The 24693-nt window shown below is 36.4% G+C and overlaps 2 protein-coding genes across 5 annotated transcripts in view; one reads left to right on the forward strand and one right to left on the reverse strand.

Moving 5' to 3' along the window:
- lcmt1 (leucine carboxyl methyltransferase 1) lies at positions 1 to 8992 on the reverse strand. Of its 3 annotated transcripts, none has more exons than XM_056771260.1 (12): positions 8969 to 8992; positions 7168 to 7256; positions 6807 to 6898; positions 6591 to 6712; positions 6350 to 6426; positions 3669 to 3730; positions 3484 to 3586; positions 2584 to 2704; positions 1477 to 1578; positions 444 to 535; positions 261 to 358; positions 1 to 139 (listed from the first exon to the last, which is right to left on the reverse strand). In XM_056771260.1, the coding sequence occupies exons 2-12, from the start codon at positions 7251 to 7253 to the stop codon at positions 117 to 119; spliced, it is 978 nt and encodes a 325-aa protein (XP_056627238.1). In that variant the 5' UTR covers positions 7254 to 7256; positions 8969 to 8992; the 3' UTR covers positions 1 to 116. The 3 variants fall into 3 exon arrangements, with proteins under 3 accessions (XP_056627238.1, XP_056627237.1, XP_056627239.1); XM_056771259.1 differs by lacking the exon at positions 8969 to 8992 and adding an exon at positions 8438 to 8572; XM_056771261.1 differs by lacking the exons at positions 3484 to 3586; positions 3669 to 3730; positions 8969 to 8992 and adding an exon at positions 8438 to 8572.
- The window catches only part of arhgap17a (Rho GTPase activating protein 17a), a 20844-nt gene continuing 4750 nt past the window's right edge, over positions 8600 to 24693 (forward strand). For both annotated transcript variants that reach the window (XM_056771254.1, XM_056771255.1), the window contains exons 1-16: positions 8600 to 8739; positions 14414 to 14453; positions 18632 to 18736; positions 18851 to 18927; positions 19072 to 19183; positions 19296 to 19372; positions 19693 to 19810; positions 20643 to 20711; positions 20844 to 20925; positions 21548 to 21675; positions 22127 to 22238; positions 22324 to 22405; positions 22867 to 22947; positions 23049 to 23162; positions 23245 to 23336; positions 23446 to 23602. In XM_056771254.1, the coding sequence (XP_056627232.1) occupies positions 8687 to 8739; positions 14414 to 14453; positions 18632 to 18736; positions 18851 to 18927; positions 19072 to 19183; positions 19296 to 19372; positions 19693 to 19810; positions 20643 to 20711; positions 20844 to 20925; positions 21548 to 21675; positions 22127 to 22238; positions 22324 to 22405; positions 22867 to 22947; positions 23049 to 23162; positions 23245 to 23336; positions 23446 to 23602 (1499 nt within the window). In that variant the 5' untranslated portion in view covers positions 8600 to 8686. The remainder of the gene's footprint in view (positions 8740 to 14413; positions 14454 to 18631; positions 18737 to 18850; positions 18928 to 19071; positions 19184 to 19295; positions 19373 to 19692; positions 19811 to 20642; positions 20712 to 20843; positions 20926 to 21547; positions 21676 to 22126; positions 22239 to 22323; positions 22406 to 22866; positions 22948 to 23048; positions 23163 to 23244; positions 23337 to 23445; positions 23603 to 24693) is intronic.

Raw genomic sequence — 24693 nt, forward strand, 5'->3', positions numbered from 1 at the left:
TGCCAGTAGTCTTTATTTTTATTGGGCTCAACTATGGAAAAACAGATATAAATGACTTCCTTAGATTCCTTATTTCCTGTCGTCTCAAAGCAAACTTTCAAAGTCCCTACTGGCGTTTAAAACCCGATCTGCGAGATGCCTGAAAAGAGAAGTCTGCTATTAGATACAGTGATATACTGTTTTGTAAAATCTTAAAACTTGTGAAATTGTTTAAAACTAACCAAACTCAAACGCAGTTCATGACAACATGACAGCCTCACCTAAATTAAGTTTATCTTTTACAGCCCAGCAGATGCAGTAGTGTTGCAGAAGCTGTTGAAGAAGTTCCTTCTCATCTAAAAACTCAAGCCGCTCAATTCTGTTAATGTACATCACACATGTCACTGCACTGATGCCAAATCCTCCAGTTGTAAAGGTCAATTTTAAAACAATGATGTGCATACCTGGCTACATCTTCCTGAGGAAGCATGCTGTAGACCGTCATCATATCTAGTGCGTTCACGCTTTCCCAGCCGGTCGTCAAAAATCGTTCTTTCTGTTGAAACACACAGTCAACTTAAACTGGATGCAAAATTCAAGCAAAGCACACCATTTTTTTTCTACCCATAAGGGTAGATATGTAGACCAAACACATTGCAGTGAAAAGTATTTGCCCCTTTACAGCACATCTTCTCTATTACTGCCTATTTGAAAAACTAAATGAATTTATTAAAAATACATGACAAATTTAATGCATCACAGAAAACATGTCTTGAACACATCAGCATTCCTGCATCCTTCCAAGTCTTCCAGGTCCCAATGCAAAAACTTTATAAATAAATAAAATATACAAATTTCATTCATTGGTTTCCAAAGGCTTGCACTTTTGTGAAAAACAACAGAAAAAGCTTTATAACCCTTTCTAGACTGATGTATCTGAAACAATTTTCTCAACTGTTTTGGAATTTCCTTTGATTGTAGCATTGTGTACTTGAAGAAATTTTGTGGTAAACTTAAGTGTAATTTTAACACAAACATGCTGCTTTTGGTAAATCATGCCAGCGTTTACTAGAAAGATTACTAGAATCTTTTTCTGTTACTTCATAAAAATAATTATTCAAAACCATCTTATATAAACATTTGATGTAAAAACAGAGGGCATCAATTGGGGCCAAATACTTTGTCACTGCATTGTACTTATTAAAAATTGTCTTGAGAGACTTGATACTACATGCGAGATTAAACAGTTCTGGCAGCGGCTGCAGTAAACAAAGACTGAAGTCTTAACAGCGCTGTTTTCCTGAATGTTGATCACCTATTGTATGTCGAGCAGGAAAACAACTTGTGAGCAATACCCTGTGTAATGTTGAGATAGTGCTAGCTTCACTGTACGGGGTGTAACAGCAGTTTAACAGTTGGGTATGTTCTGTAGAATGTCAGAGCAATATACATCTGAACAATGAGTTAGAAAGCGAGCGGCACGCCTGAATGTCGTACTTGAGAGTCCAGAGACTGACACAAATCCACCCCGGCCAGATTGCACTGACGTCTCTGCAGGTTCTCGATCATGATTTGCCCAAAGCGATCATCCATGTTTACCTGAAGTGATATGGACAGTTAGGATTTAACACTGACAACACATTTCTAAATTTAAAGGGACAGTTCACAGAAAAAATCTTAAAATTCTGTCATCATTTACTCACCCTCAAGTTCTTCCAAACCTGTGTAAATTTTATCGTTCTGAATACAAAAAGATATTTGGAAAATTGTTTGTAACCAAACAGTTCTGGGTCACTATGGACAACCATAGTAGGGAAAAAACTGCTGTGGTAGTTAATGGTGCATCAGAACTGTTTAGATTCCTATATTCTTTAAAATATCTTCTTCTGTGTTTAACACAACAAAGAAATGCATACAGTTTTATAACAACTTGAGGGTGAGTAAATGATGACAGATGACCTATCCATTTGAGGTTTATGGTCATTTGACTGAAATGTCTTTTTTAAAATCTTATGCTCTGAAAGTAAACGCCTAAATGTTTAAATTATGAATTAATACATTATGATTAATATACAACATAAACAAATATTTACAAAACAATTTATTTATTTATTATCTTTTATAAGCACCCAGTAAAAGCCCAGAATAGACAGTAACTTCTTCAATACTTTTTAAAACCATCTAAGGGTGATGCCTTAGATCAAATTAACTAGATTTTTAAAAAGGAAAAATATATATGTGCTAAATAACGCAAAGTTTTGATTTGCATTTTTAGTCAACAAAATTCTCATAGTTACATTTGTGTTTTTCCAAGTTTACTTTGATTTTATAATGTCTATTACAAATGCAAAGATATAAGTGACTTCTGATGCAAAAAAAAGTGTTAATCAATAAACTGAATCATTAGAAGCTATCCATTTAATCATTTGGAAATACAAAATTTATATTTTATATAGTAGTTAAGGCTTTTGTGAAACTTTCTAATGTGCCTTGATCTTTTGAGCAGAACAGTATTTTTTGCTTAGCTCTAAATTCGCAGACCAGATATAATGTGTTGTTATTATTTGACGACAGCACTCTAATAAATAAGGAAAAGTGCCTCACCTGTTCATAGTTTATGAACATGGCAGTGGGGAAGGTGTCTGCAATCCAGTGTACAAGTTTCGAGGACTGCTCAGGGGTTATGTACACCAGCACACATTCAGACATAAACAGAGTGGGCAACCTGGGTGAAAAGAAGCAGATAAAAGAGTGATATACATAATTCAGTTCATATCAATGGTGGGAAAGTGTCCCGTGACTCATTTCTGATATGGCTTCCTTTTGAAGGAAAGCTAAACTTAACTTAACTGGAAATGACGTTTCCTGCATAAAAGAACAACCATTTGAAATAATAACTATTTGGCATCACCTTCAAAATGGAGCAAGAACAGGGCTGTTTTTACACATATTAGGAACATCATGATTCCATTTGCTTATATGCATTAAAAAACAAAAGCTGTTATTCGAGGCCAAAACAAAACCAGTAGCAAAGTTCTGAAGTACACGGTAGGAAATCAGGTTTGCACGCTCAGACAATGAGGTCCAGACTGGTTTTTATTTAGAATCTGAGACACTGATGCGATTTGCAGGCAAGCTGGCAAACGCAAAGGCGCCAAGTTAGGGTGGACATAAAATCAACTCAACAGGAAAAAAATTCAAGGTGAAGGACCTTGAAAATGACGCCATTGATGTCATACACCTACTGGAACGGTAACTTCCTCCAGGTCTCATCAGTTCACATCAAAGAAAACAAGTACTTATTGACGCATCTAAGGAACCTCTGAATGCTCCCAAGTGTACTATTGTTGTCAGGGGCATCAACAGAGATGCACGACAACAAAACAATAGATGCTAGTAACTCAAACAGGATGGGTAAACCCTATGAAGGATGCACAGAATTCAAATGTATGTTTTCAGATAATAACTCAATTTTTTTCTTGATTAAAGAAGGTTTTAACATACTCTGGGTTTATATGAAACTTTTTCAGCTTGTCTTCTAGAGTTGAGAGGTCCCTAAGATCAGCACTGATGACACAAAACTTGTCTGAGTCCAGATTGTGGCCCTCTATCAAAGCAAAATACAGAGGAGAGGTTGTAGTATTAACTATGCAACAGAAAAATACAACATTACAGTTTGACTGCAGTACCCAGAAGGAGTGAATCTGTGGAGTGAGACTCTATTAAAGGTTTTGACAGTGGAGGTTTTGTTCTGTTAAAAGAAAAAAAAAATTAGAGAGTGTTTATATATACATCCATCTGGCAGACACATTTATTCAAAGCCACTTGCAATGCATTCAGATATACATTTTGTTCAGTGTGTGTGTTTCCTGGTCTTTGTACAGTCAATGTAATGCTCCACTGACTGAGGAACAGGAAAAGTAGACTATGAACTCTATTGTATATACATTCGCACCAAAAGATCCGTCTGCTTCCAAATATCACTGCAATAGTATAACCTAAAATCCATAATTCTTTATGGTTGAAAATTAAAAAGTAAATAAAAACTTTCTAAACCTGATAACTCAGAAAAGTCGGTCATCATTAAATCACTCTCTTGTCATTTTAACCATGTATGACTTCTTTCTCGTGCTAAACACACAAAAAATATATATATTTTGAAGAATGTTGGTAACCAAACAACGGTCGCCATTCACTTCTACAAGTTAAAGGGTACCATGGTTTGGTTACCAACATTCTTCAAAATATCTTCTTGTGTGTTCTGCAGAGGAAAGAAAGTCATACAGGTTTGAAATGACAAGACAGTGAGTGAATGACGACAGAATGTTTATTTTTGGTTTAACTATAACTTTAATCCCATTTGCAAAAATACGTTTAGGATTACAATTCATAAATTGAGCTGTCAGGTTCGGTTTCAAAAATATTATCAGTTTGAGGTCATTTGAACTTCAAGCCATTTTATGCTTCACATAGAGATGGCGATAAAGAGGTATAAGTTAACTTCTGTTAAAAAAAAGAAAATTCTGTCATGAATTTCTCACTCTCCGAACCTTTATAAATTTCAGTATGTTTGGTTGAAAACTGAGAAAGAGATTTGGACAAATGCTTGCAACCAAACAGTTCTTGGACCCTATTGACTACCATAATAGAACCGATTACAATGGTAGTCAAAACGTTTTGCCGTCCTACATTCCTCAAAATATCTTCTTTTGTGTTCAACAGAACAAAAAAAAGTATTTTTTCCAACTATGGTAGTCAACAGGTTCCAAGGTAACAAGCTTTCTTCCAAGCATCTTTCTCCATGTTCATCAGAATAAATAATGATTTTAAACTAATATGTCTATATTTTGGCAATTATAGTCAATGTAATATAAAAGGAACTGACCATATACTGTCTTCTAAAAATGCCTCAAGCTAGCTGTCTATAAGTAGGCTAATAAACAAATTTTTCATAACTTTACGAGATAATCACATAGATTAAATCTAGGGATGCCACAATACTCACTATAATATTGAACTGTTTAGTACGACCTCCACGGTTCGTGGATAGAGTGGTAAAGTGAGGCTGCCTGCAGGGTGGCTTTATTGTATGCCCGTTGTACTAAAGTGATAATGTCCAAATTTGCCACATCAAGAATGTATTTTTACACTGCATACGAAAGCAGCAAGTTTGCGTTGCTCTCAGCACATGCAGAAAGAACGTCTACAGCACCACGCAAAAAAGTCTGTTTAATGAAAGTCCTGCCACTCGGTATGGGGTGTGATAACTGAACTTTTTGGGGATAGCTTTGCTTACTGAGAGGAGTACTGATGTGTATCCGCACGCTAGCCGTCTGGCAGAAATCCTTTAGTATATAAGCGTCAGACATATAATTTTAGACGTTAGACGACATGTTCATGTGGCGATGCTGAGCTCAATGTAGGCAGTGGGGTGGCGGCGGGCGAACTGAGAAATGCATATTTTGTATTTTGCGCCTGATAAACATAAACGTGGATAAGGGCCTGAATAACGTACAAGTGATAAGCGCCTGGAAATGATTACTATACTATTAGCTGTATGTTTTTGGCTCATAACACCACAGCTATGCATGATGTAGTTCTTGTTTGTTTCAAGTAACGGCGCTTATCCACTCATACGTCAGCCGGCACGGCAAAGTCAATTTTCACGATTTGGTTGAGTTATCACACCCCATAACTCGGCGGACTTTCGGACAGCTATTTACGTCATACCAAGAGCTCTGCCAGGCACCAATTTAGCATAGCATTTCATCCAATTTATTGCAATGGTAGTGGCACACCTTATTCATTTATTATGTTTGGCCTTTCCCATTGAGCACACGTTTACTTCGATTACAGCATGTTTTATATTAAGTCATTTTAAATACTCTGACTTCAACATGCTTATTGTACTGGCATGTTGATGAACAGTAAACCAAAAACTGCTGTGAGCTGCGAGTGTTAATCTTTACATTTATTCAATACATCAGGAATTTGTACAAGTTGATTTTTGCTTAAACATAATTTAATCAGTCAATAAAATAAAGAGAATTTAAGTAAGTTTTCACTGTTCCACCTGTCACATAAGCATAAAACAATGAAAAAACACTTTAATGTACCAAGCCATCATAACCGAATACCGTGGGCGGACATAAAATCGAGGTACGTATTGAGCAGTGGGTGAGCTGTATTGTTGCATGCAAACATTGCTTTCCAGCAGAATCATACATGCCAACGAGTCAGTTAACACTTTGTCGCCCTCTATTGTCATGTGGCTTAAACAACACAGTACAAATAAAATCCATGTTATGACCAATTGATTAAACATGCAATGAAAAAATATATATAACATAAGGGAGGCTGTACACCTTACTTGATGTGGTGTATTTTTCTGGCAACAATCATTGGAAAGTCAACTTCAAAGTACTTTTTCGGCATAATGTTTTCATCCTAAAATAAAAAACACAAAGGCTTTTCCATGAGAAAAAGAACAGACCTATCCCTCATAAAACCAATATAAAAATAGAACTAACACTGTTGTTGTTTTGGACCCCAAAAATTTTACATTACACTGTAAAATATTTATTATGCAATATGTAGAAAAAATCTACAACCTTTAATCTCCAAAAAGTAGTATCCAGTCCTGCCCCAAGATTCACCACCTGACAGTCACATTGTGTCTTCTTCAGAAAAGCATCAAGTAGATGATAAACCCCTTTAACACGACCGTAATAACCTACAACAACATACACATTTTTTACATTAAATTACAACAAACGAAATGGCAAATGTTGTCCATTAGGGGGAGACATTTGAACAAAAATGCTTACCTCTGTTGATCTCAGGTGCTTTACGCTCACCTGTTTGCCTCACAAAATACTGAAGGTAGGGGTCAGTCCAGTAACCTTTACTGGAAGCAAACCTACGGACCAAACCCGTAATCAACTATTAATAAAAATGTGCAAACAGTATAAAGAATACTAAATTATGTTCATGGAACCATTGCAACAACTCAAGCAAAAATATTTTGCCAATTTGATGGTACTTTAAATGCTCATCAGTTGCAGGTGGTATAATGCCACGAATGAAACTCAGTAACAAATAATAAGCTTTAATCAAACTATAAATTATAAACGATAAATATAAATTCAAAATGCGCTTTTTACTGCGTTTGTTGTACGTCGTAGCTACCTTTTGCAGATCGATGCATCGTCGCATGTTGATCTGACAGCTTCATCGGCAGTGTCAGAATCTGCAAATGGTTGCTTGGATGCCATAAACTGTCCGGTTTAAAGCAAAAAATAAATCTTTGATAATCACAGCTGTTAAATACGTCAGTGACTCATGTTTTATTCTTTAAAACGCCAATGCTAAATGTTAGCCAGACTGAGTAGGCTAAACGTAGCTGTGGATCAGCATTTCATTGCACATTAGCAGATTCTTCAAATACGTTTCAATCACATTTACTAACACGTAATACAGTTATTTTATTTACAGCCGCACAACAGTAAGAACACTCCTACAAACTCTCTCGATGACAATCACATGTTTACATATACTTCCGGTGAGTGACTTTCCCATAATGCACCTCGGGGTGGCGACTTGATTTACTGCGCATGACATTAAATTTAATTCACATTTGTGTGTAACTTTCACATTGGTTATTCAGATGTTCCCTTGTTAACTCTGCACGTCGTTCAAACAGTTATTTTATAAATATCATGTTAATGTTTCATATATTTGCTTTCGGTTTTCAACTATACGCCAATAATACACTTATAACGGAAAATTTTCCGTTAGCACAGATTTATTAATAGGGGCTACAAAATGAGAAATACAAACGTGTCTAAAGAATTAATATCAGTATCTCTCTTATACTTCTAGTTAAATTGTCATTTAGACGCCTATTAACGTACTATCTGTATAACTTGAGAAAGTGCTACCCGCGTTTGAAAAGAAAGTCTTGTGCGAGCTGTCAAATTAAGACGGGGTGAAAATTATTTATTTATATTTCCCTGTATGTATGTTAGTATTAATACACACCCCGATATGATGTAAAATCTTACACTAGACTGTATAAATAGAAAAGATAGGGAGTGTACGGTTATTACAGAAGGTAATATGAGTTAAGAACTCGACGTAGACTTCCTGGCTGTGTCTTAAAGTCTGCTAAGCTGCCTACACGATCAACACTTTCGGAAGATGTCTACACAGACAGCACCGTAGACGCTTTCCAAACCAGCTGACTTGAAACGCGCCTTATATGCTGCTAAATGCAATCCATTGAGTCAGCGCACTAGTTTTGAGACAACCCCTATATCCACACGATGCCATCACGATCGGTCTGGAGCAGTGAAACGCAGTACTACCCGACACGGTTGGAGTGATCAGCCCGCTGCCATGCACTCCCACAGTTTCCCGTAGATGTCACGGGCTGGCATATGTGGAAAACATCACTCACTTTACTTATGAGAAGAGTTGCAACACGGAGTGACATGAACCGAGCACCGCTTTTACCGGAGCTAACTTTTTTCCACACTACTGTTTTTTTTCATACACCGATCGGGCTAGTTTTCTAGCTGCTTGAGCTAACCGTTCACCGGGTATTTTAATGTGATTATCCACGCGACTTCGCAAGGATCGTTCGGCTGATGAGGCATCGACGAACACACTGTCCACGTCTTAAAATCTGGTTTTTGAGGCCGATAAAATGAAGAAACAGTTCAATCGGATGAAACAGCTCGCCAATCAAACCGTTGGCAGGCAAGTATAGATTTAAAGTTTCTTCTTATCGTGGACGGGCACGAGCAGCCAAGGTTTGATCTGTTGTTATGTTATGTTGTCAAGGCGGCAGCCGAAGAATTAACCTTCAAATCATTCCCTATTTACCGCTTAGTATAACATAAACTTGCTAAAGAGTCAACTTCGTTTTTTGACATTATAGCATATTCGGTTTGCGCAGTTGTTTAGATAAAGACTCGACTTTTATTACCAGCGCAGCTCAGATGTATGTGTGAATACGGTTAGTTGTGGCCTTGCTGTTGTGTATTTAGTACAAACTATTGATGGGAAATCCTTTAAGATTAGCTATCTGATAAATAAAGATAACGATGATTTATATGTGTAGTGAGAGCATCCCTTGTTAAAAAAGCAAAACAAATTCTAACATTATGTACCGATATGAGCTGTTGCCATCAAAACCATTACCACATTTTCATGTACTGTGTTTTGGGACTTTTCCAGTATAAATTAATAATGTTCTACTGGTTCCAATATAACCCATCATGACCCACGGAGACCATCATACTCTCCATTAAAACCAATACAGTTATAAACGTAAAACCCATTAGACTGTGATGGATTACATTGGTTTTATCAGGCTCCTTAGATTCTATGTCTAAATGCCATTAATGCATTTTTGTTTCACTATTCTTAGTTTACTTGCCTCATTTGTTTGTTTGTCAACTATCTAACAGTATCCTTTGAGCTCATACTTTGTGTCCTAGATTGATGTGGTATGTGCATGCTCATCAATTCTGACTCCTCTGTTGATAAAGCCTCAAACTGCATTCTTCTAAGCTGTTTGTGTCCTCGAGGGTATTTTAGATGCTCAACGTGTGGACAGACGTGTTCACAGATCAGTGAGGGTGTTAATGTAGATGATTTTTTCTTCTAGACAGAGAAATAATCTGGTCACTTCAAGTATTTCAGTAGGTTTAACTTTAGTTTCAATGTATTGGTATGAGTTCCACACAATTTAACTGGAAATTACTTTTAGTAAGTATCCTCCAGTATTTGTTATGCACCTTTCTTGTTTTATGCTGTAATGACACACTCGGTTGGAGGGATACTGCTAACTAGCAGCCATCCTCATTTACCTGATGGTTAACCTGACCGTTAGCATCCATGTCTTCTGCCTCATTCCCTTTAAATGTCTGTAATTTGATCGGCCACCAGAGGCTTTCGGCTCACTTGGTGACAATAGGACACTATGCAATGCGAAATGCTAGTAGCTAACAGTTTGCTCTGTTCACGCTGAGGTCAACTGTGGCGTTACCTTTCATTTTCTGTTCTAAGGAAGATAACCAAGGGGATTTATAATTTTGTCTCAAAATTTGGATTACCTGGAAGTTTAAAACGCTATCAAGCCTGTTGGGTTTAACAAAACAACTCTCTCTGTAAAGAGGGAGTATGTGCACCATCACAAGCCCAATGTTTTCTTTTCACAAAATATGAGACATCTGTATACATTATACAAATAGATTTATAGTTTAATTGTGCATTGACACTTAAGTAGGGATTCACCGATATGTAAATTTTGGCCGATACTTCTTTAACATTGGAATCCGATAACCGATATATTGGCCGATATAAAGTATCTAAATATTAATATAAAATTGACTGAAACAAAAGGCAAAAAGTGGACAACTGCTTTTATTTGAAAACATTCACAGTGGAAAACAAGGTAACCATTAGTTATAATTTTTCCATTGAAAATCATGTACCAAGCCTACTTTAAAATAGCTAACAATTCTTTAACCTTCAATCTTTTCTGGTATATTTAATAAACAATTATAGATGTTCTTCCAGAAAAATGTTTTCAATAGCCACATGTCAAACAGGTCTCAAGAAAGAAAGCATTGAGACAGTAGTCTGATTCAAACAATTGTTTTTGTCATTTACACATTGAAATTATATATACACATCCTAAATACTGTAATTATATACTCTACCTACATCACCAATGTTTTGATAAAAGCAGTAAGTGAATGATCACGACAGAAAGACAGTACTGTACTCTATTTTAACTTTGAGCAGTGTGCAGATGAAGTAGTTCAACCAAAGGAAATGATTGAAGATTTATTGACTTTAAATCATCGGCATAAATTGTATTATCGATAGCGATAACATTAAAAATGACCATTTATCAACCGATATCAATATGGGCGATCATTTATTGTGCATCCCTACACTTAAGTAAATATGTCAAAGTGAGACACTGCATCCATATGATCACAATACAGATGTTCTAGCATATTAGGAAAAGTAAACGACATGACACCCTCCCCCCAATGACTTTGTTAAAACCCTGTCATGTCAGTGGCTCAAATATATCACATATGCCCATGGGCTGAAAGAGCTGTTAGCAGAGGCATGTGACCTCAAATTGTGAAGCTAGATCCAGCTCTACAGTTATTCTGTTGACGGAGCATAAACATTGAAAGTGTGATTTGTGAAAATAAAATACAGTTTGTTTTGACCTGTAATTTTGCCTCGCTGTTTGTTATGCTAATTTAGACAAGGACTGACCAGGTTGAACAAAAATTGCAGGTTGTGGATTTACCACTTTGGTTTCTCTTTTCCTAAATAATACAACAACATAAATATCCATTGTTATCCATAAACATTGCCTCTAAAACACAACGCTTTTACATGAAAATATGTTCTGGAATTCTCATTTCTTTCACAAACAATAAATTATGAGAGTGATGCAGAAAACAGACTTGACTTCTTTGAGGGTGGGATGTGGGGGGCCGGGGGTGAGGTGGTTAGATGTAGGACTCCGCTGGTCCCATGGTTCCTGTGATTGTGAGGAGGCAGTACACTGTGTTCGGCATTCAGCCCCTCAGAGGAAATCTCTTCTTATTCTTTTTTAAACAGGAAGTTGTACTGAGGAAGTTTCACTTCTATGAATGAAATCAAAGAATCTATTCCAAGGCACATGCAGGAATGATCTTTTTAGATGTTAAGTATGTAACAACTAACACGCCTTGGGAAGGTGAAATTTTTTTCTGATGTATTGTCTAACTGCATGCTTGTATAACGTAAAATTACCTCACAATTTTCTGTCGATTTGCTGATAATGCAAACTATTGTTAGATCGCAGCAGAGGTCTTTCAGTGGCCTGTGGGCACTGTGTTTGATTCAACACACTGAACAAAATGGCAAGATGATCGAGCAAGAAGATCATTATGTAAAAAGTCTGCTTTTAATAATTGTTCAAGAAAACAAGAAGTCAGTTTAAAGATTATTGTTATGGAGCGTTATCTGTTCTTACTTCTAAGTGGGCCATAACAAAACTATACAACTGTTGTTAAGCAAAATTGAATATAAAGCTTAATATGATGACAATAAAGATGTTAAGAGCTTTTTTTGTCAGGAATCGTTCCCACCAGTATATCCTAATGTTGAAATGTACGGATATATGTTATCCATATTAATATTTTTGTTCTAAACATTTTAAAAATGAAAGAATAGAATGCAGAGACTTTTATTTTGTAAGTGGAACAAACTGATAAGTCCTGTTTTTGAATAATTTCTATGAAACGTTTTTTTTTTTTTGATAACAAGGAAATGCTTTGTATTTTACATTCAGACAATCAAATACACATCAGCTTACGTGCAAGGCACAAAACAAGGATCACAAACCTTTTCTGTAGTCTAGTCCATTAACAAATTTAAAGGCAGAAATGCAACACAAACTTTTAATTTTAATTAAATAAGTCAAACTATTCCAGGCAATATATATATATATATATAGATTTTACACATAGATGCATATAAACCATACATGGACATGTTGCTTCAGGCTATATCTTAGTCATTCATTTATTCATTGAAGGTAATGTAAAGAGAATGGAATAACTTTGTAGTTGTTGTCTGTTATTTTAATTCCTCTTCAGGGTGTAAAGCTTCATCAACAAAATTAAAAAGCGTTTTTTTTAAGGTCTGTTTTATATATAATCTCATGAGCTTGCTTAGACGTTTAGAGTTCTGTATGGATCGATTTCAGTCTTGTAGACCTTTCTTCATGTCTTCTTTTGTTAATTGAAAGCAGCTGAACTCCGCCGTCACGAGGTTACAATCGTGTAGTTTTGGCAGCGTGAAGAACTGGGGCTGAGATTTTTGGGTAACATGGCAGACGAAAGGAAATTGTAAAGCAGTGCATAAGATTATTTTTTACTTTTGAGACTCACTATTGTGTCCTACCTATATTAGTCATGCCATATTAATGCAGTGGGAATTAAGTGAAAGTCACCTTTTTCAGATCACTATGAGAAGACGTAAGATATTAAGATGAATATAATTAACTATTAGTCCGCATTAGTGGGATGACAATGAAATAAACGACATGCTCTATCTTATGTTATCTGAATGGTTGAAACTCAAGCTGTGTAAAAAAATGTAGTGTTAATAAACAAATGCGACTGTTAATTTTATGCCTGGGCCTTTATTGAAAACACAGCAGCTCATAGATAAATCAAGTAATGAAAATAAAATTGTACTATATTACAAATAAAGATCTCTTATGTACTGTTGAAGTTGGGAAAAATGTAAAAAAACTGACTTCCAATAGAAAAAGAATTGAGAAGCGAGTTTGTGGTGAATTTAATGCTAAATTAGGATGGACAAGCTGAGACTAGCATGTTTACACATGACATCCTTCATGTGTTTTAATGTTACGGTTGCCACAACAGAAAATAAGAGAGATCCACCTCGCTGCCCTAAGCATTTTTATATCGCCACAGCCTGTTTTATTTTGCGAGCTTTAATGTTGACGTCCATTTGAAGGTTCATAAATCTGACGGAGTATCTACCTGTTCTCACCGTTCTGGCTGCACACTTCAGTATATTGACCTTTTGACATAAAAGCTTAAACCAGCCTAATCAGATCTTCAAAACCTGGTTTGTCTGGTCTGTTCTGCTGGTTTAAGAAGGGTACGTTAAAACAACTAAAGAGCTATTTATCTATGTAAACAACGTGAGCTACCTTATCATTACAGTAGCTTACACATTAGGTAACAAAAACTGACGTAGGAGTAAAAAAGCTAATTTAGGAAGGCAATTTTTAAGGTGAGGTTACAAAACCTGTCTTTGATTCATTTTGGGAAACAGTGGAGTGTCAGACGGTTGTCATATGTGTGAGTAAGCTGTGTGAACAGGCCTGGTGTTGTCCTCTTACATTCTTGAAGTTTCACATAGACTGCACATAATCCAGTGCCATGGTCAAAGCCCCTATGAGTTTACTATTAATAGTGTCTTAACTGTTTGTTCACAGGGCTGACAGTAAACTGCTAAAATTCCCTGGGAAAGTAAATACCTGTGGCTCTCATTTCAGACAGTTGGTTACATTGGAGAAACTGTCAGCTGTTGGATAAACTTTACAAGGGTTTCTTCTTTTTTACCCGTGTGTATTACAATTGTTACATAGCATTGAGTTGAAGTCCTGTTCAGGCTCTCGTGTACCTCGAATCATTAGGCGCTAGCAACACCAAGGCTTTGAATCCCAGGCAATGTACGTACTGTGAAAAAGGCCTGAAAAGGCCTGAATGTACTATACAATGCTTTGGATAAAAGCATGTGTCAAATGCAAATGTAAATGTTCAGTATGCAGGGTGTGCATATATCTAATGATCTTTTTTGGTTTGTTTAACAGAGCAGAGAAAACAGAAGTCCTCAGTGATGACCTGTTGCAGGTGAGCACTTTCCCTTTTATTTCCTGTTTTTTGTCTATTATCTTTCTTGCTTTAAATGGTGGGAAACTAGGAAAAGTTCAGAACAATGTCAACAATGTTAAGTAAATACATTCTAGGTCTTTTTTTTCTTTTTCACATCGAATGAATGTTCTGTTATATGAATACCCAAGCTGTGTTTTTGCTTTTGAACATCTTATGTGAAATTGGCCCCTCAGTGTAAAAAGGAAAGGTTTTGTAGCAGGGTTGCGATTTTTGTATCAAAAACTGAAATGATTGGGCTATGCAGGTATATGAATGCATGAAATACACTTGGCAATTTGGCATGTTTCACAATGATGTTACTTTTTAACAGAAGGGGATTTTACAAACAATGAAAAATTTAAGTAAAAAGAAAAAAAGAAAATTTTGTCATCTTAGGAAGCTGTGTAATTTACAGAATAAGTAAATATACTACCATAAGCTACTGTGATTTCGGTCAAATGTAAAAATTATACTACTATGTTATCTAGAGTATTGATAGAACGGTATCAAAGATATTAATATTTGTAAATATTACATTTAATATTTATTAATAACAAGATGTGGGACTGCCGTTATAATAAATGCCAAGGAATGCAACACTCAATATGGCCGCTCTAGCGAAGGAAGTCCCGCCTTCCAGTAAAAAGAGCCAATCATCAATTAGCAAACCAAAATTATGTATAGTTCATGTCATATTTAATTAGTGATCGGAAATCTGCTGTTTAATTGTGCTTTTTGTGTAGCGATTTTAGAAATATCTTCTTTCCCCATTCACATAGATAGGACTGTGGACTTGCAATGATGTAAATAGCTGCCCAGAAGCGTTATAAACATGGCCGCCGAGTGGCACGACTTCCATAAACAGACTTTGCCGATATGTTGGGTTGATATTTGGAAATAATTTTTGAAGGGTCGGCCTATATTTTTTTCTGTTAGGCCGCTATATAGCACGTTTATGAAGTTCTTTTATATCGGCATCACATACGGACAGTTGGCCATAGTACTTACATTTGATGTCTGCATTGGCATTCAAAAACCCATATCGGTCGACCACTAATCTAGAAATTTTGTGCCTATTAATTTTCACAGTATTTAATTTTTTACATCGCTCATGTCCTTTTGAAACCTTGTATCTCCATATTTCGTGATATTGATTTTTTGCTATAGATCATTATTATAAGTCACCTTTTATGTTTGTCACTGGGTTTTGCTAATACGTTATGTAACCAATAAAAAGTAATAAAAAGTGCTTGTCAATTTTGACAACAGACTGTTTGAACCATTTCAAAAGTACAGTGTCTTTCCATTTCCTGAAAAATACCGAATTTGGACATCCAAGCATTCGGAAGGACGATGACGATACAAATGTTATATCATTTTTTAGGTTCCAATGCACGTTATTTGTTTTAAAGCATATTTTGTCCAATAAAGAATTTAGACTGTGTCTAAAATTATCCAAGAGTTGTTTGGGCATATCAAGGAAGAATAATGTCGACATCCCCCTTGGCATTCAGAGTCCGTTTCACAGCTGTAACCCATCAGCCTATTCTCAGCTGTCTGCACAGAACATAACACAGGTTCCTCAGATTTTTAGGGCTTTCCTGAGTCACTTGATCCAAGCGTTTCATTCTTGACAGTGGCATACTCTCAATTTGAATGGCATCCAAAATTAACGAATCACTTTTCCGGACATGCCTGACGTTTTTTATTTTGTCAATGACTAATCATCATTATACTGGTATTTCCCTGCTCTCCGAACACGGTGTAAGAAATTCCATACGAAACAAATCTACATCGTATTGTCTGTCGTCAACCTGCCAATTTCTATTCTGTGATGGCAACGGGCAAACATTTAAAGACCTCTCAAAACAACTTTCCAACAGGATCTCCCTCAGCAGAAAAAGAGCAGACAATAAGAGTCAGTGATTCCCCTTGTTCCTGTGCCAGGTGGCGGGTCTCCGCTTTCCCATACAGGAGACGCCTGAGCGGAATGTACGCTTGACCCAGCTGTGCCGGGACCGCCGCGGGGGGAGCGGTATGACGTAACGGACACAGAGAAGTGAGAGGAGGCGGTTATCTCCTCTCCCAGCCTGTGGAATTCCTGCACTGGGCTGTTTTTGGAACACGAGTGAATTTTTCAGGCCTGTCATTCTGATCTCTCTTGTGTTCCTCGCTGTTTGTTCAGACATACCGCTCGGTTCACACAGTTCTGGATCAACATTCCTCTCGTGGTTGTGTTAGTGCTGACTTGTATTTAAGCGGACACACCCTTCATCCATCAACAAAATGAAACTGTATTAAAATGCTTTGACAGTGATCCTCCCCTCTGATAAGACTGGCAAGACCTTTTATAACAGGCAAAGAAAATAATAAATTAAAGAAAATGTTCAGAAACTAGGGCTGTCAATAGATTAAAATTTTTAATCAAGATTAATCTCATCCTTTTCGTGGGATTAATCGCACACGTATAGTGAAATTAAACATACACTATTTATTTTGTTTCACATATTTATTTTAATGCTGTAAATCGATAACAAAATAACTAACTAGTCACACACAGCTTTTTTTTTAAATATACTTTTATTCTAATAATTTCATAATTTTTCTACAAATTAACCTAGAAAGAACACATTTCTTTAACAGCATCATTTTATGAATAAAAGCCAACAATCTAATATTGTTAAATATTTATTAAGTTATTTATTTGTTAAATTATTAAATATATATTTGTTTTCTACAATTCAACCCATTATAATAAGTGTGCCCTTCATACCTGTCTAACGGTGATATAGCTATACACACACACATATATATATATATATATATATATATATATATATATATATATATATGTAAAGAAAATAAAGTTCTCAAACACTTTACAGTTTACTACAGTTTTAGAGCTTCCGCTCTGAGCAGGCCTAAAATGCGCTTTCTATTTTCACAACTCTGCATCCATTTAAGACTTTATTTAACTCGTTGAAGACTGAGCCATGAGTCCGAAATTTTTCGTTAAAAAGTACATAAGACAAAGTACACAACACTTGTTGTGTCAAGCACATTTACAGACTGCATCCGATATTTTCGTCCATCATAAATTTTTTTGGTCTGGATTAAATTTTCTGCGTTTTTGCATCAGTAGCAAGTATTTTGAAAGGCGTTTTGACAATTCAGACACACCGTACAAGCGACCAGGTTAACGTTGATAGCCCTAACAAAAATACATTTATTTTTTCTGATTAACTATTCCTATAACTGAGCTTGATACACATGCTTTGCAATATGACAGATAACAATTCTATCTGACAGAATTTGCTTATTTGTTTAATATGGTTCTGCAGTCCTTTACATCAGTGAAATGATGGTCTCTACTCCGATACTCTTTAATCTTTCATTATTGTAAAATGTTTATGTTTTATATTGGGAGTGTTTATATTTTTCGAGCAATTGCCAGATGTATTCAGTTGTCTTCATTTTCCCCTTTGGAAATGTGTGGGTAACTATGGTAACTGGGGTTTACTTTCCTATACATTAAACCAAACCAACTTAAGAAAGCCACAATGTATTAAGTGGAGTAATATTTGCTCAATTATTGTGATAATTACTTTTCGGGGTTTTTTTTACTGTTCTGTTTTTACTTTTGCATACTCTATCTAGAATGCTCTTATGTAACAGAATTATGCAAATATATTAAAAAAAAAAGGTCTGAATCTACATCTCCCACTTTCCAAGTGCAGTACTCACTTAACTAGGAAACTTTAGGCATACCTGCTGGGCAGATGAGTTAAACTACAACACACATTCTTTTCTGCAATGTCACATATAGTTTACATGCTTCCACTAGGAGTGGGGTAATAACTCATGATTGATCTCACAACGCCTTCATGACTATGAAATGCTCTCTTTTCAGTTTTTGCTACTTGCAACTCCTCAATTCCCAAGTTAAACCTCTTATCTAAGACAGAGGTTTTGTTAACAGAGCAATGCTGAATAAATGCCGTCTGTTTCATCTCACAGATGTTTCGTAGCTGTGTTACATAACAAGCTTACAACAGACTGTGTTTCAGTTCAGCAGCACGCTTTCGTGCTCTGCATCGGGTACAGGTCGAGGCTCAATATGGGTCGCGAATTATTGACGTCTTTTTTGTTCTGCACAGATTGAGCGCCGTATGGAGCTGGTGCGAGTGGTTTCACACAACACGCATAAAAAAATGGCGTCATGTTTGCAGGGGCAGATCGGCACAGATGCTGAGAAGAGACACGTAAGGGGCGCAGGGCGCTAATGACCACAACACATGTTTCACACACATGTTATGCGACTTATTTGATTGGATTCGTGTATAACATTGCACAAACCTCCTGTGTTTCTCTCACAGAAAAAGCTTCCACTGACTGCTTTATCGCAGGCTATGCAGGACGGTGGGAGTCAGCTGGGGGAGGAGTCTCTGATTGGGTGATTAGATGACATCAGTATTAAATAGATTAGTGTCGATTGTGTTTAAATAAATAATAGCTGATTGTATCAGTCAAGTTGGAATGAGGGGTTTAGAGTTCGCCTGAAGATCCAGTATTGATATGTCATTTATCTTCTGGGCAGGAAAATGATGGATTTGTGCGGAGATGCGGAGAACAGACTGGCGTCTGAGCTGATGCAGCACGAGGTGCAGATTGAGAAGGACATCTTGGACCCTCTCAATCAGCTAGCAGAGGTACTGTATGGACACTACAAACATATGGAAACTCTCAGCATGCTTTCATAGCCACAGAGTGTACTGCTTCAGCTATCACACGATTTCTAAATACAAATGTCTGTTGTCACAGCTGGACATTCCTAACATCCTTAAACAGAGACGGCAGTTAGCCAAGATGGTGCTGGACTATGACTCTGCCCGAGCAAGGTGAGGTATCTGTCATATCCCATTAAGATAAGGCATTGTAATTTTTTTAAGTAAATACAGGTGAATCAGGAGTCATTACAATAATTACAGTAATGATGTGGAGAGTTATTACATTTTATAATGCATTTAATTGGGGCGGAACTATGAAATTGAGCCAAACATTCATTTTCCCAACTTTATATTTTCAATGTGTCATATATTTCAGTTTTTCAGAAAGGTTTGTTTGAGATCAAAGAATAATTGGTGTGATCCCCCGTTGAAGACCCCCACATTATATCATGAATATAGATCCGTTTATCAAATGAAACTGTCGTCCTCAGGTGGTTGCAGGCGACCAAGTCGATAATCTCAGGAACAAACACACAAGCACTGACAGCCAAAGCGGACTCGCTTAAAGAAGAGGTTGATGAAGCTATGAACAAAATGGAGCTGTGTAAGGTACTGATGTATTACCAGCCCGAATGTGCCTGCAATGCTGCTTTTTTTATGCTTATGGATTTCACACCCACCTTCTAGGTCTATAATATTCAATATCATTATTAATAGCCTATATTTAAAATTCGATACGTAAAAATGATAATTCAGTCATTATATTCTTACACTGGTGCCATGAAACCACAGCTTTTCTTTTAAAACAAAAGGTTGAAAGTCCTTGCTCCTGACCTTACATTGAAGGCTGACTAGCACTCATCGCTTGTATCAGCATATAATAAGAAACTGTAATGTAATTGAATTGCGAATATTAAAGTTTGAACTATAGGCACTATAATACAGTCTGTAAGTAATAACAGGATCATTTTTGGGTGAACCGCCCCTTTAAATGGGTTCAACAGGGAATGCATGAGTTGACAACAAGTTTAGCTTGAATGCACTGTAGGTTAAAGGGATAGTTCTGCCAAAAATAAAAACTATTTTATTATTTACTCACCCCCATGAGCTTTCAAACCGGTATGACTTTGTTTAGAAGAACACAAAAGAAGATATTTAAAAGAATGTTCGTAACCAAAAAACATTGACTTCCACTGTAAAATATCTTCTATTGTGTTCCACGGAACAAAGCAAAAGTCATAGGTTTGGAATGACTTTTGGTAAATAAGTGATGACGGAAGTTTTTTTTTTTTGGTGAACTTTCCCTTTAAAGAGATTTGTTTTCAATTTCCTTATGAATGACTCTATATGCTGTAGTTCATATGCATCTCTTCATCCACCATTAAATGATCAAACCAATAGTTATGTATAAGGAATAACCAGTTATGTTGTTTCACTTTAGGATCAGCTCTCTGCAGACATGTACAATTTCTTCTCAAAGGAGGCAGACTATGCCCGATATTATGTTATGGTAAGATCATTTTTGTTTACGTCTTCTGTGGGTTAAGTATCTCCGTTGCTATGTTTAGTCCTGTTCATTTCCATGTTTGTTCTGCCTATTGTTCATGTGTCTCTCTTTCCTCAATGTGATTTCTATTCTCAGTTATTAGAGGGACAAGCGGATTACCACCGAAAATCTCTCACCTTGCTAGAGAGCATCCTGCCCACCATTCAAGCTCAACAAGGTGACACGCTCAGTTTTATTGCTGTGTATTCGACAGGACTCTGAACAAAACTAGGCTGCTTAAGGAACTCGCAGAAATTCATTGAGCTTTTCTGTGACAATATATTCGGACAATTTTCAGGCGGCCCTTGAAGCCACTTAACTGATTTCGTTCCTGTTTGTGCTATAAATTTTGCACAAAACCATGAATTGAACACTTGAGTGCTATAAATTGTTAATGTGATGTTTTCCTGTGAGCACACGTGAGTCAGATGGACTTGTTGTCCTCGCTAGTGAGTAATATTTCTCACATCTCACCCACTTGGTTCAGAAATGTTGTCCATTTCTTGCTGTATACGTGTTGCTGAAGACAGGATTTAGTCAGTTTAGAAAGCAGATGAATCATGTGTGAATCCTGCATTCTGTTGAGGTTTGACTTTTTATGTATTGTATATTCATGCAGATTATCTGCTGTTACACATGTGTAATGTATGCATTTTTAAAAGGGAGAGTTTACCCAAATAATAAATTCTGTCATCATTTATTCGCCCTCATGTCGTTGAACCTGTGTATGTCTCTTTCATATGCACTGCCTCTTTTAAATTATATGGTTTATTCAAGACCAGCATATGTCCCCTCAACAGATTCATGGACTGAGAAGCCAGCGTTTGGTACAGCCCTGGATGAGCACCTGAAGCGCAGTGGCAGAGAGATAGCGCTCCCATTAGAGGCCTGCGTCATGATGCTACTGGAGACTGGAATGAAAGAGGAGGTACAGTATGGCAGAACGGAGCATCCGTCATTTTTGGATTGGATTCAATTTATTGTCATTACACATATACAAGTACAGTGTAACGAAATGGATTTAAGAAGAAAAATACAGCATAACATGAGGAAAGTGGTGAGAAAAACAGATACATATAATACATCATAGACACGAGTTGCAACAGGGTAAAATAATCCAGCTCGGCAAGCAGCCATCCGGTCCAGTGCCATTACGGCACCGTTTACAGACCCGCTTGTCAGGCTGGCGGTTCAAAGCTGCGGAGGCCGTACACATCAAACATCACATAGTGAATCTGTAAAAGGGATACTCTCCTGTGCCGTTAAATATAGTAGATTGACGAACCAGTATAAATATTTATTAACGCATGTATATTTAATTTATATTTTTCTTAACACATAAATAAAAGTGTGAAACTTATTTGCTCTCGTTCATGCAGGGTCTTTTCCGAATAGCAGCAGGAGCCTCTAAACTGAAGAAGCTGAAGGCAGCACTGGACTGCTTCACCTCACAGCTGGAGGAGTTTTACTCCGACCCACATGCTGTTGCTGGTACAGCTCGTTCTGTTGTGTGTATCAGTAATATATCTTGTCATTTACATCCTCCTGACATTGAACTACTCCCTCCTGCTTCCAGGGGCATTAAAGTCATATCTGAGAGAATTGCCTGAACCTTTGATGACGTACCAGCTGTATGATGAGTGGACACAGGCATCCAAGTAAGCTATTCTGCCAATACTGATAAAAGTTTCATGGTCTAGTGAATGAAATTAAGCACCAACTAGTGGTGAGGTTGCCAATTGCAACTAAAGGCTCACTCCAGTCCTACCTTTCGAAGCACTTTAGTGGCTAACGCAGGACTAAGATCCCATTTTCGCTTCTTTGCTGAAAGAGATAAAGTATTTACGAAACGCGTTCTGTAGAGCAGTTTGTCCATTTAGGGCTACTGTAGAAACAACATGGTTAATTCCATGCAAGGGGACCCGAGGTGTACGTAGATAGAAATAGCTGATTTTAGGTAATAAAAACATAATGTAAGGTCTTTCTACACCTCTAAAGACATAGTTATGTTTGTTATATTTCATTATTTATGTCAATAGATCCTCCTCAAAATTATACATTTGACCTTTAAAAGTGTTCATTTCTTGTGTTGATAATTACTGTGTTTTACTTTGTCAAGCATCCCGGACCCAGATAAACGGTTACAAGCTTTGTGGGTCACCTGTGATCAGTTACCAAAAAACAACAAGGCAAACTTCAGGTGGGTTTCTAAATTTAAGACAAAAAGCTGTACTTTCATACAACTGCAAGCTGGCAAATAAATAAAATCACGTTCTGAGAATTGTTCGCATTGTATTTCAGATACCTTGTTAAATTCCTTGCTAAGCTCGCACAGGAAAGTGACGTCAACAAAATGACCCCCAGCAATATTGCCATTGTCCTTGGACCTAATCTACTGTGGGCCAAAACTGAAGGGTAGGAATCTGTGGTCCGGCAAACACACTAATATGTATTCTTTTCATTCTGGGTAAGAAAATGATCTTCTCTGTTCACACAGGAGCCTTGCAGAAATGGCTGCTGCAACTTCTGTTCATGTGGTGACGATAATTGAACCCATCATTCAACATGCAGACTGGTTTTTCCCCGAAGGTAGGGGCCGTAAAGCTTTAAAAATCTAGTATTTGCCTAATCGAAACGATTCCAAACAAGGTTAAGATTTCCCAGCACGTTTTGATGTTCTTTTTTGTCTTTCCTTCAGATGTGGATTTTAACGTATCTGGTATGTTTTCAATGCCCGCACCCCTGCCGAATAATGTCAACCACCTGACCCCACCCGATTATGACTCGGGCACTATAGAGAGAAAGAGACCTGGTAGCATGGTGTGTCCCGATGGTGAAGTACCTCGAAAAGACAGGTATTTACTCTGATATTTCACACACAATCTCCGATGTTTCATTCTAGGAATGGGTCACTCAGATGATTTCCTTTGCTTCACAGAGATCTGCAGTTAAATTGATTTAGAATTGGATTTAATTGATAGTTCATTTAAATAAACGGTCCAGCTGTCAAACGGATCAGATTATACTCACCATTAACCATCTTGGGTATTGTCTATTCTACTGATAATTCTCTTGCTTTTTCTTTTAACCCTGCAATGTTTGTGGGTATGAAGAGCTAAATTACTCAAAATTAAAGCTGCAATCTGTAACCTTTGTCTCTGTATCGCCATCTCTGTTTAAAACATAAAATTGCAGGTTACATATTTTCTGTGTGTCAAATGATGTCTGACCTGAAAACACATTATGATAAGCTAACAGTTGCTAATCGGGAAATATTTAGACTTGTTTCGAACAGATGTTTATGTACTTGACCAATACCTGATTTATCTTTATTTTCTTACCCAAAAAGTTACAGATTACAGCTTTAAATACACATTTTAATAATCAAATCATATAAAAATTACTTTCTGGCTATTACATTCAGAGCTATTATAGTTTTGATTTTAGTTGTTACCAATTAAAGTTAATTTAAAATATTAATACACTACAATAAGGTGCTATTTGTTAACAATAAGTTAATGCATTAGCTTAAATAAACTAAGAAAGAACGATAGTAACGTAGCATTTAGCAAGTAGCAAGTGTTAGTTAATTTAAATTTCAGCACTTATACATTACATCAAATTGATTTCTATTAATAACTGTATTTAACTAACATTAATAGGGATTTATAAATACTGAAAAAACTAAATTGTTCATCGTTAGTTAATGCATTTACTACTGTTAACAAATAGCACTTTATTGTAAAGTGTTAAAGAGTCCTTTTATATTTTATTTTTTGAGTTAATTTTAGCGTATGCTTTTAAATTTTATAATTTATTTTTTATATTGCTATATATGATTAATAAATTTGAATTTTTGTTTTATTATTATAATTTTAGTGCTTTAAACTTATTTAAGTTTATTTTTGAGGCGACATTTCAAATTTTCCTTTAGTTACTCCAATAA

Source organism: Triplophysa dalaica, chromosome 17 (genome assembly GCF_015846415.1).
Source record: "Triplophysa dalaica isolate WHDGS20190420 chromosome 17, ASM1584641v1, whole genome shotgun sequence".
Lineage (NCBI taxonomy): Eukaryota > Metazoa > Chordata > Actinopteri > Cypriniformes > Nemacheilidae > Triplophysa > Triplophysa dalaica.

Bases quoted from the DNA above. Each gene is read 5' to 3' on its own strand.
- lcmt1 (XM_056771259.1), bottom strand. From the start codon at position 8,473: ATGTCACTCCGTGTTGCAACTCTTCTCATAAGTAAA. The intron at 7,257-8,437 runs GTGAGTGATGTT...TAAACCGGACAG, and splicing joins CAACTCTTCTCATAAGTAAA to TTTATGGCATCCAAGCAACC. The intron at 359-443 runs GTATGCACATCA...GTACATTAACAG, and splicing joins CCTCAGGAAGATGTAGCCAG to AATTGAGCGGCTTGAGTTTT.